This window comes from Poecilia formosa, unplaced genomic scaffold (genome assembly GCF_000485575.1).
Source record: "Poecilia formosa unplaced genomic scaffold, Poecilia_formosa-5.1.2 Scaffold93, whole genome shotgun sequence".
Classification (NCBI taxonomy): domain Eukaryota; kingdom Metazoa; phylum Chordata; class Actinopteri; order Cyprinodontiformes; family Poeciliidae; genus Poecilia; species Poecilia formosa.
In genome coordinates this window covers 238,676-256,801 of record NW_006800032.1, presented here as the reverse complement: position 1 = coordinate 256,801, position 18,126 = coordinate 238,676, and the positions used below count along the sequence as shown (strand labels likewise).

General features: G+C 41.1%; 1 protein-coding gene across 2 annotated transcripts in view; it reads left to right on the top strand.

Annotated features, from left to right (window-relative positions):
- The window catches only part of camkk1a (calcium/calmodulin-dependent protein kinase kinase 1, alpha a), a 57,324-nt gene that overhangs the window by 12,039 nt on the left and 27,159 nt on the right, over positions 1–18,126 (top strand). For both annotated transcript variants that reach the window (XM_007557937.2, XM_007557938.2), the window contains exons 2-3: positions 11,810–12,235; positions 17,792–17,839. In XM_007557937.2, the coding sequence (XP_007557999.1) occupies positions 11,903–12,235; positions 17,792–17,839 (381 nt within the window). In that variant the 5' untranslated portion in view covers positions 11,810–11,902. The remainder of the gene's footprint in view (positions 1–11,809; positions 12,236–17,791; positions 17,840–18,126) is intronic.

The window sequence follows — 18,126 nt, the reverse complement described above, 5'->3', positions numbered from 1 at the left end:
TATCAGTTGGCCTGATTTTACTCATCAGACCAAAACCAATTTTTTTTTTGACTAATTTAATAATTGAATAGGAAATGGTGCTTAATATAATATTTTTTAAATGTATAATTTGAATTAGGTAAAGCTTAAACAGGCACTAGAGAAGTTCAGGGTTTTTACAGACAATATATTTTCATCTTAAGAGCAAAATGTGTATTTTTGTACAGTCTGACTTAATAACTGCTCTGAATGTTGTTCTTTCAGGAAACAATTAACAGATTACTAAATTAGTTGACGATTATTTCAATAATCGATTAATCACGGTTAATCCGATTAATCGTTTCTGTATAAAACAGACTAAGGGAAGAGGAGGAAGAGGAAATGTCTTTCAGGACAGTGTACAGGTTTATTCTGATCGTTTCAGAATGAAATGTTTATGCCAGCTCATTAAAATATGTCACTATTAGTCCTATGCCAACCTTTCTACACCTTTAAAACAGGTTTTTACCCTGTATGCATTCCGACTCTGTTATGGTCGTGCTCAGGTTGTTTTTTTTTCTTTCTTCCTGGATTAAAAGATGGCGAGAGCTGAATCTGTTCGCCGGCTATACAGTCATGGCTCCCCAGGCACTTTATCAGTCGGTTAGATGGCAGAAACATTCAGCCAGCAGCAGCAGCCGCCATGCATCAGGACTTTCCTAGTAGCCCGCAGGTTTGTGCAAGTGATGAGACCGCATAGAGATCAATTGGATGTTCTTCCTCTCTGAAGGATTTAGAGTATTACTCCCAAGGGGAGAGATAAATGGCTTCTCATTTTCCGCAGCAGCAGATTAATCCTCTGCAGGTTCACAGCGGAGCATCCAAGGTATTTACATTCAGGTGTCTCAGGCTCCTGGGGGAGAATTTTAATGGTCAAATAAAAATGAAAAATATTATGTTTCTCCGAATTAAAAAAAAAAAAGCAGTCCCCCATTTCACACACACCAGCACTAGGTGGTTCTAAAAATAGACGGCCGACTACACAACCAAGGTGTACCACGGTTAAAAAAAAAATCGAGCGACTCTTTTTCGTGTCAGGAGGCGGAGGGTGCAAGGCGACGCGATGCAGATCCCTTTACGTCGGGAAGGAAGCTCGTCAGATGACATTTCTTAGACGAAAGGGAGGTCAGCCATGCCGGACACTGCGGGCTCATTGTCAGCGCGAGCAGAGGAGGAATAATTGGCTCATCCAACTTGCCAGTTTGCACTCGTACATCCTGTGTAATCCCAGGCTTATTATCGCCCGAGGCAGCCAGGCTCAGAGAGGGTGGCCCTGGATTTGGTTGGGATTGTTGTCCCAGACTATTTCCGCTTCAGTCAGATCGATTACAGCTCGTGGACTTGGTGCGCGTCGTCTCGCCTGCCGAGCGGCAATGGCTGCTTTTGTCCAACGCATCGGTTGGATTGGATGCACCAGCCTGGTGTTGGACAGGTTCACAGATCCAGCTGTGTTTCCTAGTGTTAGCAGCTAATCCTGCTGATTGAATTAAAGTGTTCAGGCGATTAGTATGTGACAGGTTAACTCAATTGAAAGTGTCTTGTTTTTTTTGTTGTTTTTTTTAAGTAGTACTGACTCACCAAAGCTGTCATCAAGACTGAATCACCTCCACGGCTTCCTTAAATAATATCCAATTTCTCTTTTGTCTCCTAATGATACCATTTTTTATTTACTTTATGTAATCTCAAAGCACTCAATACAAGTGGGCTCTGCATTTAATTAAAGGGGTGATGTTATGTTTTCCAGTCTCATGATATCATTTTATTTCCAACGAAGTAACTTTTACAAAATGCTGTATGTATCAAATATGACTTAAAAGAAATTTGACTTTACAATTTAATGCCTTGAAATTTTGCCTCTGTCTCTTCAAGAAGCTCCTGCTGTTTTTTTTGACACTCTGCCATCACAACATTCCTCTATCAAGCGTTGTATGAAGCATTGAAAGCCGTGTCATCATCATCATCTGGGCTTTCCCCCAGCGTTTAAAGTGAAAGTACTCATTCTATATGTAAAACTCAGATTTTGAAGGCAGCAGTAAATAATATCTCTGACACGTTGCGTCTCTCATTATTGTGGCATTTGACAAATAAAAATTATTTTGGTACTTTAACAGACCTAGTGATCAGACCAAACATAGACGGTGAAAGACGTTTTTTCTCGCTGTATGTAAACTTCTGGTTTCGACTGTAAGCCACTTTGATTCCTCTCTGTGTTCCACCATCACTGCTCCAAAAAGAGTCCAGATGAGCTTTGCAGTGAGTGATCGCTGTGCTCTCGTAAAGTCTGGGCTGCTGTTCTGGTGAGCCGTTCTGGATCTCGATGTGTCATTTTGCTTCTGTTGTCGCCACTAAAAACAAATTGGCTTTGACACAAAATAAATAATCGCATTCCAAAGACGACAGGAGAGAGCAAGAGAGAGAGAGCAAAAGAGCCTGTTGCTCAGAGTGTGATGGATTATGGGTTCTTTGACTTAATCTGCTGCTCACTGCTGCTCCATATGGATGAGGCTCACCCAGTCAACAGTGACGTAGCATAAATGCAACCAACCAGGAGAAACGCTGGGAAAACCTCGTCCTAGTGTGAATGTCTCGGGCAATGCTTTTGAAATCCCAGGAAAAATTAAGAATTTGTACAAATGTGTGTGGATGTATGTGTAACTGTAAGTGTGTGTGTGTACATGCAGAGGAGCTATGCAAATCCTCATTTTAGTCTTGCTGCATTATCCATCAAGAGCAGCAAGTGAGCGTTTCCTTTGGCTCGTCCGCTCCTTGTATTCTAGCACTTTGTTTTCCCCCTGAATACTTAATGTGACCTATCCTTCACTTGAGTGAGATGGAATGTGACAGGACCCCGTCAACCTGAGGGAACGGGGAGGACGTAGCTTCAGGCAGGGAAAACTCTTTGTTCTAGGAGCCAATTTCTGCATAACAACAAGCAAAAAAGACAACATTTGATGGCTGGAGCTGGATGTGGCCTTTGCCGAATATTGCACCACCTTGGAAAAACAATGTTCACACTTCAATATAGATTAGGGATTTCATGTGACACCCCTAAAGCCTAGCAGACTTCTACTTTTGTTTTTTTGGGCATTTCACAGTGTTCTGTTCAGTCTAGCAACTAGAAATGGAAAAAACATGGCACAGCTGCAAGCCTGTCGAGACAAGGTTGTACACTTCAACTGACAGGACGGACCTTTACACAGGGGTGGAAAGCAATTTGTAAGCCAATCAGAAGCCATCAAACATGTTTTGGCCCTTTTTTTACTAGCACCAAGCAGCACTTCTCGACTTGGCTCAATTCTACTTTCCGTTATAACTGAGGAACTGCTGCATTGAGTCGGGTCGTCAAGAAGTGGACGATTCCAGAGTCTGAAAAGTAGTACGGTGAGATCTGTACGCGGCATGAAAACAATGCAACATTGACAGCATGGAAGCTATATTGGACATTCTGCTCGGTCTGTGGCTTTTTTTTGTCAGAACCAATCACCATTGTGAGCTTTTATAACGGGGGTCGGATGATTGTAAGGTTCCTTCTCTGTTGTCAAGTCTTACTCTGTCTGGTTTGGTTCTAGTCAAGTTGGGTGTCTCCATTGGCAGTCTGTTTTAGAGTTTGGAAGCGCGCAAAAGCTGTGGTCCACGCACCCATGATGTCATTTTGCAGGTGTACCGCCAGTTTCTCCAAAATCCATGTGCCAGTCAAAGAATGCAGTCTGCTGCCAATCGAATCGCTTGCGTGTCGTACACGACTTGGTCTGTGTTACCCCTGAGGTGATTACAAAAAACGTTGAGAACCGCTCAGGATGTGTGAACAGAGTCGACTCTGGCCATGGAGAAAAAGTAGTACGGTGTCATTCTTGTGACCCAACTGTTGATTCCACCCATTAGCCAATGACTGACGGTCTCCTGACGTCTTGTTTTCAGCCGATGCCGTCTCGGCACACTTGGAACCACAGCGGAAAAGGTTCTAAAATGGGGCTGGTTCCATGTAGTCGTTACTAGCGGAAATCCCTTAGAACAGAGTAGACCCACACTGAGCAAGCGCTAGTGGAAAAGGGCCAGTAGAGGGTGCTCTAGTTAGATGAGACCCAAATCTGAAGGTTTTACAAAATATGAAACAATTCACTTCCACATGAACACTTCATCCCCACTGTGACACAAAACGGTGACGGACTTCAGACTGGGCCGGAGGTTCACCTTCCAGCAAAACGACCATAACCTAAATCTAAAGGAAATTCTGTGGCATTACCACATAATGTTGTGTTAATAAATACTCTCCATTCAGCCTGACTATGAGATATTTTCACTTGCAAGATATTAAAAAAAAAAAATGTATTACTACCTTTTGTACCCGTTACCTTCCACTGCACAATGATGTCTTACTTTGTGTTTTTCTCTCAAAATACACTGAGCTTTGTGATTGGAATATGACAAAATGAGGAAAAAGTGGTATGAAAGTCTTTACAAGGAACTGGTGTGTTGGTAGTCTGCAACAGCCTGCAGCAGCAGTGTGTTGACTTCAATGAAATCTTATTCTCCGACTATGCTTTGATGTAACTGCATGAATACCTCTATCACTCTGTGAACACCGGGAATATTGGATGCTGAGCAATAAAAGTCTGTAGTCGTAGAGGTGATGAAAATGATGCGTTGTACCTGCGGGTTTGTGATGTTTCTGTCAGTAACTGATGGATCTATAAGTGTGCCATGGTTTGGTAATTTGGTTAATGTTCAAATAAACTTGATCTGATGTTATTGCTCTTCAATTAAATGTCTGGTTATTGCCGCAATTCATTTTCTGATCATCTTTTTAACCCCTTTTGCTTTTGTTCTGTGAATACTGCATGCAGCAGTCGGGTATGTGTGCTGTTAAAGTCCAATACAGTGACTTTCCAGGCATAAATATTGAAGCCAGTGCAAACGGGGCAACAGGGAGTAACGTGCACAGCAATCAGGCTCCCTGATGTGTGCAAGCATCTTCGCACGGGAGGAACTGTAAATGTTTATCGTTTAGCTCAATCTCCAAAGCCCCAAAACCCGATCAAAGCTCAACGATTCAGAGGGCACTTCCAACTTCAAGGGAAAATGTTTTGCATTTAATTTTTCTTGCTTGACTGCAATTTACTGGACTTTGAGTGCGGATGAATTCATGATTCTCACTGGGATGTCGTGTCCTCTGAAGCACAGAGAAGCATATTTTCAGTGCCTGTCTATCTAAACCGTCGTCTTTAAGACAGACTTTGTAGCTTCATGTCACCTGACTCACTTTATTGCATAGTAATCTCTTCGGTTGTAAAACCTGTAGGAAGCAAATCTCACTATATTTATCTGACTGCCCTTGTGTCCTTTAATGATTAGCTGTTGTACCAGTTGCTATTGGAAATTATATGTGAAAGAAAACAGTTCAGCAGCAAAACAACTTATAAAGCTGTTTTTCCAGATGGACTGATGCACTTTGGCAGAACATCATTAGCCTGTTGCTCATAAGAATACACCAATGAACTGAACGTAGAAGTTGCTACAGAGCTAAAAGAGCCTTTCTCAAACTCGGGGAATGCTCACTAACATCAAGTCAATCTAGCTCCAGCCTGAACAAAGGTAGAATTTGGTTGTTTTTACCTTCGCAATAACAAATACGGGGTTGTCCGATGATCGAAGGATCACATGAGTGTCCCATTTACACAAACATTGTCTAGAGGTCTGGCTGGCCGGTCTGCCCGTTTGTGCCAAGCGACTGAACAGAACTGAACGTTGACCGTTTTCAGTGGCTATTTTGTTGTATAATCTGTTGATCCTGATGTTGGCTATGCCTGCTTGTACTACTTTAATTATTGAGAAAAGTTCAACTAATGCCCAGACAGTTCTATACCCTTCCACTTATTTAAGTAGTTGAACATCCGTTGTTTTACAATGAATGAATGATTCATTGTCTAGACCTGCTTATCCTTGTATGGACATCTGGTGCCATCATTGGGCAAGAAGTCACCAATCCATTACAGAATTGTAGAACATAATAAAATCAAACTAATTTCAGAAATTGAAAAATAATATTTTACTGCTGTCTGAACTGAAAATATCATACATTTTTATTCATTTTGCCTGATTGAAGCGCACCAAAAGCTGGGTTTTGTGGACCACGACGCTCCTAATTTGTACGGTGAAAAATTAGAGGCTTGAGTCCCGAACAAACAATTCTACTCGAAGTGTCATTGCGTTAGCTTGTAAGTCGTAGGAAGTTTGCATCTTACAGGGTAACGTTGTTCAGGACCGAGCTGGATTGTACTGAACAAAGCACAGATCCTACAATAAATGTTTGTTTCATAACTTCTTGTAATACATTCATCAAAAAGCATTCTGAATCAGTTAAAGCTGTCAAAAAATCCTTTTCAAAAACGGGCGATCAGAAATCATACAAATTTCTGACTGTTGCACCCAACGCTGTCTTTACAGTTTCCATATGTAAGAAAATTATTTGAGCCAGAATGACCTCAAAGTGCATTTTTTCCCCCACATGTGATATAATCCAACAACTCCATTAAAAGCATGTATCCAAATGATCACAGCACTGAAGGATTGACAAAATCTCTCAAATTGAGGAAATCCTGTTTGTTTTCAGCTTCCAAGTTGTTTTAGGGAAACATCAGATGAGTCTGTAAGTCAAACGCTGCTGCTCCCATATCCTAACAAAGAACTTACTTTTTGAACAAGTCATAACCTTTCTTTGAATTTTACTGTTGTTTGTACCTAAAGATTATCTGCTTAACTACTTACTTACATTTACTTTTTTTACTTTTAATTTACTCTTTACACAGATAAATAATCTCCTGAACCTTTATTATATCTTAACGACTAATCCTGAGAGCCTTGTTCATTTTGGTGCTTGCTGTTTCTTCCATTCTCCACTTTATTTGATCTTAAACATGGAGCCACAGTATGTTGCCCATCAACACATTCTGTTCTGCATCAACAGCTCACAGCCCGTCGGTAGCACCACAGGAGCATATGCCCTGCATCTTGTGGGGGTTTTCTGTGTTTAAGGCAGGCTTGTCTTAGAAATCATAAAACACTCAAATAATCTAACCTAAGCAGACGTCAGTGCAGAAAAAAATAAACATGGTGTGTCAGCAAAAAGGAACGTCATATCATCTGTCAAAAATGGTGGTGACGAGGTATACTGAAGTCCCCAAGTCAACCAATAACTGCTTATACTAAAGTCTTAAGTTAAAATGTTAGGCCAGCAGTTCAAACTTGGATCAAACTGGGGCAGGAAACCAATCATCTCAAATCTATAACATAATTATTACGGTACATGTAGGAATCGGACCAGAATGTAGACGGGACATTGGGAGTCTCCTGATGGCAAATGGAACAAACAGGAGGATCTCGTTGTGAGAAAGAAAAAATGAGCCTAAAAATACAAGCGAAAGAACAGGTGGCTGATTGTAAACCGGGTGCAGCTGTGAGGAGAGAACAGGCAGGCAGGCTGAGGGAGAGAGAAATTAACGGCATAAGCTGAGCAGAGGAGGAGTAAACATAAACAACTGAGGAACAGGCAGAACATAAACCTAACTGAAAATGACAAACTGAATACAAAGAAAGAGCAAACAGAAAAATCTAAACATAAGTGAATAAACGGCTAAGAAAATACTGAAAAAAAGAATCACTAAAGCTGAGTACAAACGAAGAAAATGATCAAATTGCAAACATTGGAGAAACTCTAACGCTGAAAACCCAGAATCCTGACAAGAACGAACAAATAACTTGCTAGATATCGAAAGTCCCAGTTGTTATGGATAAATGGACAAATATATATATTTACTCACAGGACATTTAAAGAGCTGCGTACAATATCCAAGCAGACATTTTAAATTCAGTACATAAAGGGTTAATTATCTTGAGGTTCTATTAAACTAAGGCTGATTTTTCTGATGAGTAAAAAAGACAACCTTAGGATAGAAGAAGGGTGTACTTTCTATTTCTATTTCCCACAACCAGATTTGAAGTGATTTATTTGCTGTAGTTAAGCATTTCAAACCATAATTTGGACTGGGATGGCTGGATTTGATGTCAGCACACAGCCAAAGGATGATTGAAAGCAGGTTAGGGGTAAAAGTGGCTCACAAATGGAAACCAAATCAATTTATCTCTCCTCCTGGCTACAGGCCATTCATCCCTCTTACTGTAATTGTCTCTGCTGCTTGCTGCATGCTGTATGCCAATAGGAACATTTTCAAGAGCCCTAGAAGAAAGAATACAAAGCTTGAGGTGAATATGCTCTGTAAGCCAAACAAATGCTGTTGGCTCAATTCCAGTGCCGTAAACTACTGTGGGGATTGAAGCAGAAGGTTGAGTTTAATCACCTCACATTAAAACAAAATAAACAAACAGAAGTTGCTTCTTCGGTTTTCTTTGTCAAATCTAGAAAGTCACTGCAGTAAACGACCAAACTCGCATACTTTTTCTGAAGCGCTGGGACAGAGCGAGCATCGCGGCCGGTGTTCATTTCAACTGAAAAACGATTATCAAACAAGATGGATTGAAGCTGCAAATATACAAAGGTTCTAATGGGGAAAAAAATAACCTAACTAAAAAATAAAATAAAATAGACCCAGCATAATGCGCTTGTGTAAACCAATAGAAAGTCTCAGCGCAGCTAAAATTAATAACCAGAGCAGGGCTTCTCCTCCGCCTCCAACCTCCGCCAGGATGTTGCTCCCACATGCAGCTCGCCGAATGGAGCCACAGCGGAGGGAGAACGAGCCCGTTTCAGGAGCCGCATAATCACCAGTTGGGATGAGAATTAGCAAAAAAAAAAAAAACATATGACGGTTCCTCTTTGTCCGTCGTTCAAATGAGTCAGGACGCAGACAATGCACTTCCCCCTCGCTGCAGGTGGCTAAAAGGACTCTTCCTGCTCGCGCAACGCGTGTCATTTAAATAACAGCCGTTCGGAAAGCGACGTTGATGTGCGCATGTGCCGCAGGGCGATCGTGGCCCTGACGCCTGACGAGCGAGCACTTCTCCACACGACGTCCCTTTCCTGTCATTAAACTGGTCTGAGTAATGGATGAGAGCTGCCATTTTGTCACATGAGCCAACAGAGTCGCTGTTGGGTTGCATCGCTGATGTCATTAAATGGTTTTACTTCCCACCATGAGGCGCTTCCTGTTGTGATGGCGGATGGTTGGTGGATACCTACAGAAAGCCCGCAGGCTGAAGCGATAGGGGCTGCTGTGGAAGGCCAGAGCTTTTGGCTCAACGCAGTTTTTCTTTCTATTTTGACATTTTAAATGTGTTGCTGTTTTCTGGCAGCAGGGGAAATGAAGCACTGTTTTTTTTTGTTTGTTTGTTTGTTTGTTTGTTTTGTTCCTGAAATCGGATTTTCTCTGCGCAGTTGTTCATACTACAAAATGCGTCACACAGCAGCGCACCGTTTACAGAACTAATAATGGTTGGAGCGGATTATGGCTTGGTTTTAAAGTTTATTCAACAATAGAAGGCGACAGTGTTGTTGCAAGATCATAAGATGAAATAATCTTACATTTTTATAAAAATATCACAATGTCCTGTTTTTCCCCCAGTATCAAGCAGCATAAGTCCTGATGCTTTAATCAATTTATTTGTATTTTTGATTAAAATTTTCCAACCTTTTATGAAATTTTAGTGAGCATTTGTGTAAATATCAGTTTAAATATATCTAATAAAGTGTCCAATTAGTATCACTTGTCCTTTATAGGGATAAATTTCTTGTCACAGTAAAAATTTTAATTCATCGCCTTCATGATGAATTTCAAATAATGTTTTTAAAGAGAACTGCTAATTTTGTCAAATTTTGTACTATTTTCTCCACTGTTTGTTCAATGAGAGTATTAATAAATATCAATAAATTTGATTAAATGCAATGTCGTGATGCCAATCATACTTCGTTTTGTGAAGCGCTTTACAAACGAGACTGTTTTCTAAGAGACGTGTGTGTGTGTGTGTGTGTGTGTGTGTGTGTGTGTGTGTGTGTGTGTGTGTGTGTGTCTGGGGCTGTTACTACTGTGTCATGCATTCACAGCCATACAATTACCTAAAAAAGAAGTAAATAATAGTTCTTGTCACTTTTATTGTCATCACAATGGTATAACAGTATAATATTGTGATAAAACTAAGTTCACATCGCCAGTGAGTGTAGAACAGACGGTCAGGTGGATGGAGAACCTGAGCACATCACTGCTGTGTGTGACTGTACCTTTGTGACACACTTCAGGAATAGCATCCTGCAACACTTCCTCAACATCTCCAAGGTGACCTTGCGTTCAGCCTCCCCGTCTCACTTTTGGGTTTCTTTTCTAGAAGCTTACGTGGGGTTTGGAGGCTTCTGTTTTACTACTTTTTTTTTCTCCCTCTGACGTCCTTTTCTTTATAAATGAAAGGCTGGATCGCAGTCAACAAATGTTTGGTTATTCAGCCATATTTAGTATAGCTTCATGTTAGCCTGGCATTGTGTATTTCACAGGGATGCAGCGGCTCATGACCGAAGGCATAACGTGTAATTAACTTTTCAATGAAAGGGCTTGCTTTTATTATTTCTGACATTTGTTTGAATTAATGAGTGCATGTCTACAGTGGGAAACTTGACCCACCAGGCCGCCCGCATACACAAGAAGATGACATTTCCTATTTGCTTCAGACCGCTTAATTAAACTCCAGCCTCTGGTTGGTTGCTTCGATCAGCTTTGGTTGTGTGAACAGTTTGATACCACCGAGGCATTTTAGAAGAGCGTTTTAAACGAATCGGTAGTTTTGTAAATACAAACTTGTTTTTGAGCTTTGAGCCAATCCTTCAGGTTCAGATCTCTTGCACTTATTTTTATGCAAACAGCACATTTTATCGAATAATTTTTTTTCCTCGCTTTTTCTACTAACTAAAAAAAAAAAGACAAATGAAAGAAAATATTTTTAAAAAGTGGCTTTTATTCCCATCATCCCTTCTTAGTTAGTATTAGTATTTAGACCACGCTATGAGAATTTTTCTTTAAGTACGAGAATATAATTGTAATATTAACAGAATAAATATATAATTTTACCAGAAGCAGAAAGCTTGGATAGAGTTCAGCAGATCTCTCTGTGTCGTTCTCGCAATTTCCACGTTTTTCTTTTCCTCAAAAATTTCTATTAATCTCAACATTTTGGAGTCTTTTCTTTTCTAACTAATTTTTGACTTTTAAAATTTTTGACTTTTAAAATCCTTATAAAAAATCTATTACTCCTGTTTTGGTTTTTAATCTACAATGGCCCTAATACATCATTGTATGGTGTTGATGTCCTAGCAGATTTAGTATTTTCTTTTCTGTAAAACGTCATTCCTCATTTAAATTTTTTTTTTAGTTTTCATAAATTTACAACTTTAATCTCCTACATTGTTGTCATTATTTGGACTCTAGTGTTGAAATAATGACACTAGAGTCAATGTACAAAAAATATCTTTTGTAATATTACAAAAACATGTTTTTGTTACATTGACTTTATTCATGAAATAAATAAAAGTTGTAGCCTGCCCCTAATATTCCGTCATTGACCTGAATTCAAAGTCCAAATAAAAAATCGCTATAAAACAAGCTTATCAAATGAAGATGGCTGCCTTGGGCGTACCAACATCACTCTAAACTATGGCTTGCATTTGTATAAAAAAAAATCATCCAGATTTTCCAACATTTAAACCCTCAAAAACAAAAATTTTGATTTATCAATTGAATCAATTTATCGCCCAGCTCAAACTCATCACCATACTTCATTTCCTGTTTGGTTCCAGTTCAGCTGAGGACCGCAGGCTGGCCCAGATCACATTGATGCTGCTGGGCGCTCCTTGGTTCTCCCGCGCCACCATCACCCCCCTCTGGACGCCATGGCGATGAGCAGCGACCCGGGCTGCGAGAGGCTGGACCCCAACTCCTCCAAACAGACGAGCAGTCTGACCGGCCTCATGGCCGCCATGACGACGAAAGACCCCGAAGGCTCGTCCGCCAACGGCATGAAGAACGGAAAGGCTCAGCAGGAGAGCATTCAAGGCAAGCGGGTCCAGGCGCTGCGACCTCACCTGTCCGGCAGGAAGCTGTCCCTTCAGGAGAGGGGCACCTACCTGTCGGCGGGGTCAGAGGGAGGTTACACGCACATCTCGTCTCGAGGGGCTCGCAGGCCCACAGTGGAGTCGAAACGGGTGTCCATATCAGACTCTCAGGTGAGGCTTTTATTATTCTTCTGTTTATCTGAACAGAAACCTCAGAAGTGTGATGCATGCTCCACCCCTCCACCCTCACAGCTCCTTCAAACTAGTGGCAGCAGCAGATAGCAAACAACTGGTGGAACTGTGCGTTTGCTGAACTCATTATATAAAAAATTACTTCTCAGTGAAACGCTAAGGATGCTGTTAAAGCGTTACTAGAGGAACAATGTTGTGACGATGTCCTGAAGGCGGCGTTTCAGAAAGAGCAGGAGCTTCTTAAAGTGACGGAGGCCCAATTTTCAGATGTTCAATCTACTTGTACAGTACATTTCAGCACCAAGATAGTTCAAAGTGCTTTGCACCATAAAAACAGAAAATTCAACAATTGAGACATTACATTAGTCAAATTTCCTTTAATATATATATATATATCGATATATACAACTGAAGGTAAGTGTTACTTGATTGTGCTATAAAATGGCACTGTGTGAATGTGATGTAAATATATAATGCTGCCCCTTTAACATTCAGGATTAGAACTTGACCCGAATCCTTCTCTCTCACCTGCTTCTCACCGTTTCAACAAAGTGATATGACAAACCCAGCGTTGTGTTTGTAACGGTCCAAAGAGCCACAGCTACTCGACAAGTTGTGAGTGCACTCGAGCTACTTACTGAGTTTTTATTTTTTTAGTTAAATAGCTCTGAGTGCGTGTTAATTACAGCAGACAGTTATTAGAGCTTCAGCACTTCTTTTAAATGGAACGGATAAATCTAACCCCTGAAATCAGCTCACAGCTTTCCTGCATAACGACCTGACGGACGAGCTCCTACCTGTGATCTCACCTCCCTGCTCCCCAGAACCAGACCGGTCCCTGGTGCCAAGCGACGTGGGAGGCCGACTGCAGCGCGACAAGAAAGCAGCAGTCTGTCAAAAACAAACTGATCCTTTCAGATTACCCTCGTAGATGATCAGTTTGTTGTGTTTCAGTTTTCTTTCCTTGATGCAGCTTTGTCAAATTAGAACCTTCAGTGAAAAGCAAACTTGACCACCTTCTAACCAGAGTATTTGTCCAACCTTGAAGTGGAATTGCTGGTCACCCAGTGACCAGGATGAAGTTTGTTCACATTGCGCCAATTCCCCCCCAAAAATATTGTCTCTAGGCACTTACGAATAAATTCAATCCAGTCATACAAAAGTCATACAAAAGTTATTCCAAATGGAATCTGATTACAACAGAATATAAAAAATAAAGACACAAACATTTTTTCCTCACTCTCTGGTTTGGACATTTTTGTTTTAGTGATATTAAGTAATACGTTTTTGTCTTTTATGAAAGTTCTTGATGTGTACTTGTATTCCTGAAAGTGTGTGCTAGACCAGAGTCGGGTCAAAGAATGGAGGCAATAAATCAGTAAAAAGCAGACGGTTCATAGTGGAAGACGTGATGGTGGGATTGCACCAAGCAGGCGGTTACATCATCTCTTCTAATAATTTTCATATCTCCGGTTTGGATGGAAAAAAAAAGGCACTAGAAAACAGTTGTTTTGCTAATTATCTGTGTTAGCATCGACAAGCCGTTAAGCTAACGTCTGGTTAGAAACCAAAAAATATATTTGTTAGAATCTGTTTATTCAAGTGTTTGGCAGCGGGATGCATCATGTGTAGCACATGGAGAGCAGTAGCTGGTTACACTTGTAATGTAGAAGGGGTATCAAATGGCACGAGGAGTCTCCTGCATATCCATCATCCTCTTGCATTTTTCAGTTTGGAGTGAGCATTAAAAATGCATAAGATCTGCCAGGATGTGGAGCCCCTCTGAATTTAACAGACTGCTGCCACAGATGAGCAGAGCTGTCACCGTGTCCGTTCCCGCCCTCCTCTTACGAAGGCTTCACGAAGGACCAGGTTATATTTTAGTTTTCTCACTGGATTTGCAAAAATGACACTTTACAGGGGAAGGCGACGACAGTTCCCGTCTGCGCAAACAGCGGTTACGCCATTTTTATCTTTTTCTTGGAACCTGAGGGGAATATGTGGTTAGCATAACGGCTTTAAAAGGGTGCTTAATGTTTTTATTCGCTGTAAGAAAAGGTCAAAATGATTTTGCTTGTGTCTCAGCTCTTCTTTAAAAACAGAAGAAATCTTTAGATAATCCCACATAAAGCCGTCTGAAGAAAGACGCCAACATCTCTTACCCAACTGCTGTTTTTCTTTTTTCCTTTCTTTTTTAACCCAGCTTTGTAAACACGGTCTACACATCATTTCCTGCCACAAAGGGAACTGGGTTCAAATTCAAACACAATAACTTTGCTGTTCAGTGGATTAAAGTTGGGATTAAGATAATCCAGAGGAAACAGGAGATTAATCCAGGGCTGCGGGAACAGATAGACTGTAATGTGCCGAACGTGGTTACGGCTGAGCACAAGACGGACCGGAAACAAAATAAGAGGTCTGAGCCACTTAAGTCACCCCGTGACATTGTCACAACAAAAGAAGAAATCCGGCTGTAGATTCACTCATATGACTAATCCACTGTATACTAAACAAACGGGCATTTTTACAGATTTTCTTTACAGTACAGCACCATCCATACACAAGGCGATAGAAGGGGAGGTTGCTGCGTTTGTACAGTAAGCGTTGATTTAAATCTGCTTCCCGCTCCAGATGTGACATTGCTTCAGTTTTCGTTTTATTCTGACCAAGGAAGAAATGGTTTTACTCTCGATTTAAATGACCTGATTTAAACGTCAAACAGGGGTTCATGTCTTATTTTCTGAAGCTCTGACAGCAGGGCTGGTCCGACCAGCTGCAGAAAGCCTGCACAGTAGCACAATCGGGAACATCGTTAATCCATCAAACATGCCTTAAAATGTTCTGGAACATTTTGACAGACCAAAATGGAGTACTGTGTTTTAAGCAGATTAAAACTACTTAATCTGGCTACTAATAATTTTATTTAATTTTTTTGTAGTTTAAGAATTTAACAGAGAAATGTTCCTAAAAAAATCATGTTGACTAAAAGTGTGAATACAACGATCATTAATCAGAGAAGAGAAGACATTGTAGGGGAACTGCTGAACAAAAGATGGCTCTGCAACGTCTTGACCCAGCAGGTCCTAAAGGTCATATTTTTTTAGGTCATGTTCTGAAAAGATAAATATTTGTAACAGTTTATTCCCCAGATGTAGAAAAATATCTCATCTCAATGAGTTTGATAAAAAAAAAAAAAAGAAATGAAGCCTTGGGGTAAATTCAAACTGGAAGACTCTCCAGCCTCACCTGCATCATCCAATCGCCGGGTCATCTGCCATCAGCCTATTGGCATCATTGGCCCACACCCTGTCTTCACCTATCGCTGATCAAGCTCCCGCTTATAAGGACCTCCATCCATGTAACTCTCCATCCGTGCTCAACCCACCTGCGCCCCTTCTCCACCCCCACGCTCTTGGCTCTCCAGGCCAACTTTAATTCATTCATGTCAACAAACCCTTTTAATCGCCGTTTTCTCCGTCTGAGTCTCTGCAGACTGAAATTAATCATACAAATAGAGACGGGCTAAAAAGTAAGTCCTTTTAATTTTTTAAACGGTGTTAAAGCAACATATCGTTTTCCTTCCTATTCACTATTAAGCTCTACTTGGTGTTGGTGTATAGCATGAAATCCTAATGAAGTACATGGAGGATTGCTGTTTAAACGCGACAAAATGTGGAAAGCTCTTCTGCTTTCTGTGAGTCATGAGGGGCTTCAGTGTTAAAGTAAAGAGATTGTCTGACATTAAAGCAAAAGATGGAGGAAAATCCCCAGCTTCACATTCCAGCACTAGAGTTGGATTTTTGTGTGAGAAGCGTTTTAATGTGTCAGATGTACTTAAGGCTTTCTGAATGCTTTGTCTGAGTATTAAGTGACGCACCATGTTTACAACCTGCCTCTACCTTTTTCTCCTACATTTTATGTCCTCAGTTTGTTCATCTCTCCTCAACCAATCAAAGCAGTCCTGTCATAAGGCGCTTATTTATTCTGTTTTCACTCCTGTGCTACATTTGCAGCCATACAGTCGTAGCAAACTGCACACAGAGTTTCATGAGTCCTTTAAAAAGCTTGTGAATTTGAAAAAAAAAAAAAAAAACTAACAAAAAAACGTTAAAGGCCCTGGAAAGCGGCCATAAAAAGACGCTATTGTTGAAAGTCCTTAAATGTGTTTTTTTATTATAATTTTTGGATCTGGAAATTTACATGGATGTTGACGGTTGTCAACGTCATTATTTCTGTTTGTTCAGTGCCGCCTTCTGCGAACAGAGAAGTCTTGAGCCGAACGGCTGTTAATGTTGGCTCAATATTTGGAAACGTGGCCAAACAGGAACTGACCAGCTTGGTTCACTTCCTCTGCTGCCATCGCTAAAACTACAACCAAACTATATTTCTAAAACGGCGTCATTGTTTGCAACTTCTCCTTCTGTTCGCTGATCGGCCCAGTTCACCAGAGGAATCCAAGTGAATGGGAGAAAGCCCAGATTGTGCTGTGAAGTGAAATTTGAATTGAGCAGACTTGCATAAGAAGGTAATAGCCAGACTAGCAACCCATCTAAATTTGAAATTTTTGCGAGACGAGCTATACGCCGCCTGCTGGCTCCACGTCCAAATCATGAGTGTTTTGAGTTCTGCGCTCATCTTCCACCCTTCCTCCTGCAAACAACGCTCCAGGCTCGGCCCCCAGCTGCAGCCACACAGCCGCTTTCAGCCCCGTCTCTCTACGGCTCCGTCTCTTCCTCCTTCAGTCAGAAATCCCCTGCTCACTTTCTGCTTATTACCGTGCAGTCCTGCACTCTCAGCACTAACCTCTTGACAAAATATCCCCCCTGCCACCACCACCAGACCCTCACCTTTCCTCTCGCCTCCTCTTCTTCCTCCCTCTTCCTCCTCCCCTTGTGTCCCGCTGTGGGCTGCTCGGCTCTGTGCTGCCACGGCCCTGGCTGACTCCGTGCTGGAGCGGCGGTTGCTATGGAGCTGCAAATCAGCCATTTAAGCAGTAGCACTCTAATGGATTTGCAGACAGTAAACAGAAACTGCAGACTGCATCGTTTCCTGTGTCTCAGAAGTAAATGACTTGCAGGGCACGTGGAGACACACTCACCCAGGGGCAAGGCCATAAATCCCATCTCATTATTGGGGTGGGGGACCATAACCAGGGACATTTTTTTAAGAGCAAAATTATAGTAAAATGTGGTTTAAATTTTGTGTGTGTGTTTAAGCTGCACCATCAAAAATGGCTATAAGTAGCGATGAATAACAAAAGTGTTTTTCTCAGTAAACAACCTGTTGAGACCCATAGAAGCCAAACTAAGATTCAAATGTTGCTTGGATATGAGGTTCAGTGTCCGGACCCCCCCACCTGGACCCCTCCAGGATTAACGCCTATGTCCAGGGGGAATGTGTTTTTTTAGTTTTTTTTTTTTTTCCTTTCTCTGTACCAACGATTTTATTTATTTTTGGTTGAGATGCTGCAAATAATAACTCTGCAGAGGATGATAACACTAATAATTAGCTCTCCATCTTTTGTCCTCCTTCCAGGATTGTATCCAGCTGAACCAGTATAAGCTGAAGAGTGAGATTGGAAAGGTGAGGTTGTTTTTTCTCTCTCTTCCAAAAAATGTCAAACCTTAAAAAAAGCGCCGCCACAAAGGCTGTTCTTTAAATACAGCTAAAAACAGACCGTTTCAATATCATTTTGTGCAATAACATCTCTGCCTAAGAGAGTGAATGTGCAGATTTTTTTTTTTTGTTTTACTGGAAAACCTTTCGAGCCACAAACTGAACAGGGTTGTGTGAGTCACAGCCAACGTTTGAAGCTTCAATCTTTAGACCCAAAATAACACGGTCACTTCAAGATCTATACCGGCTAAATA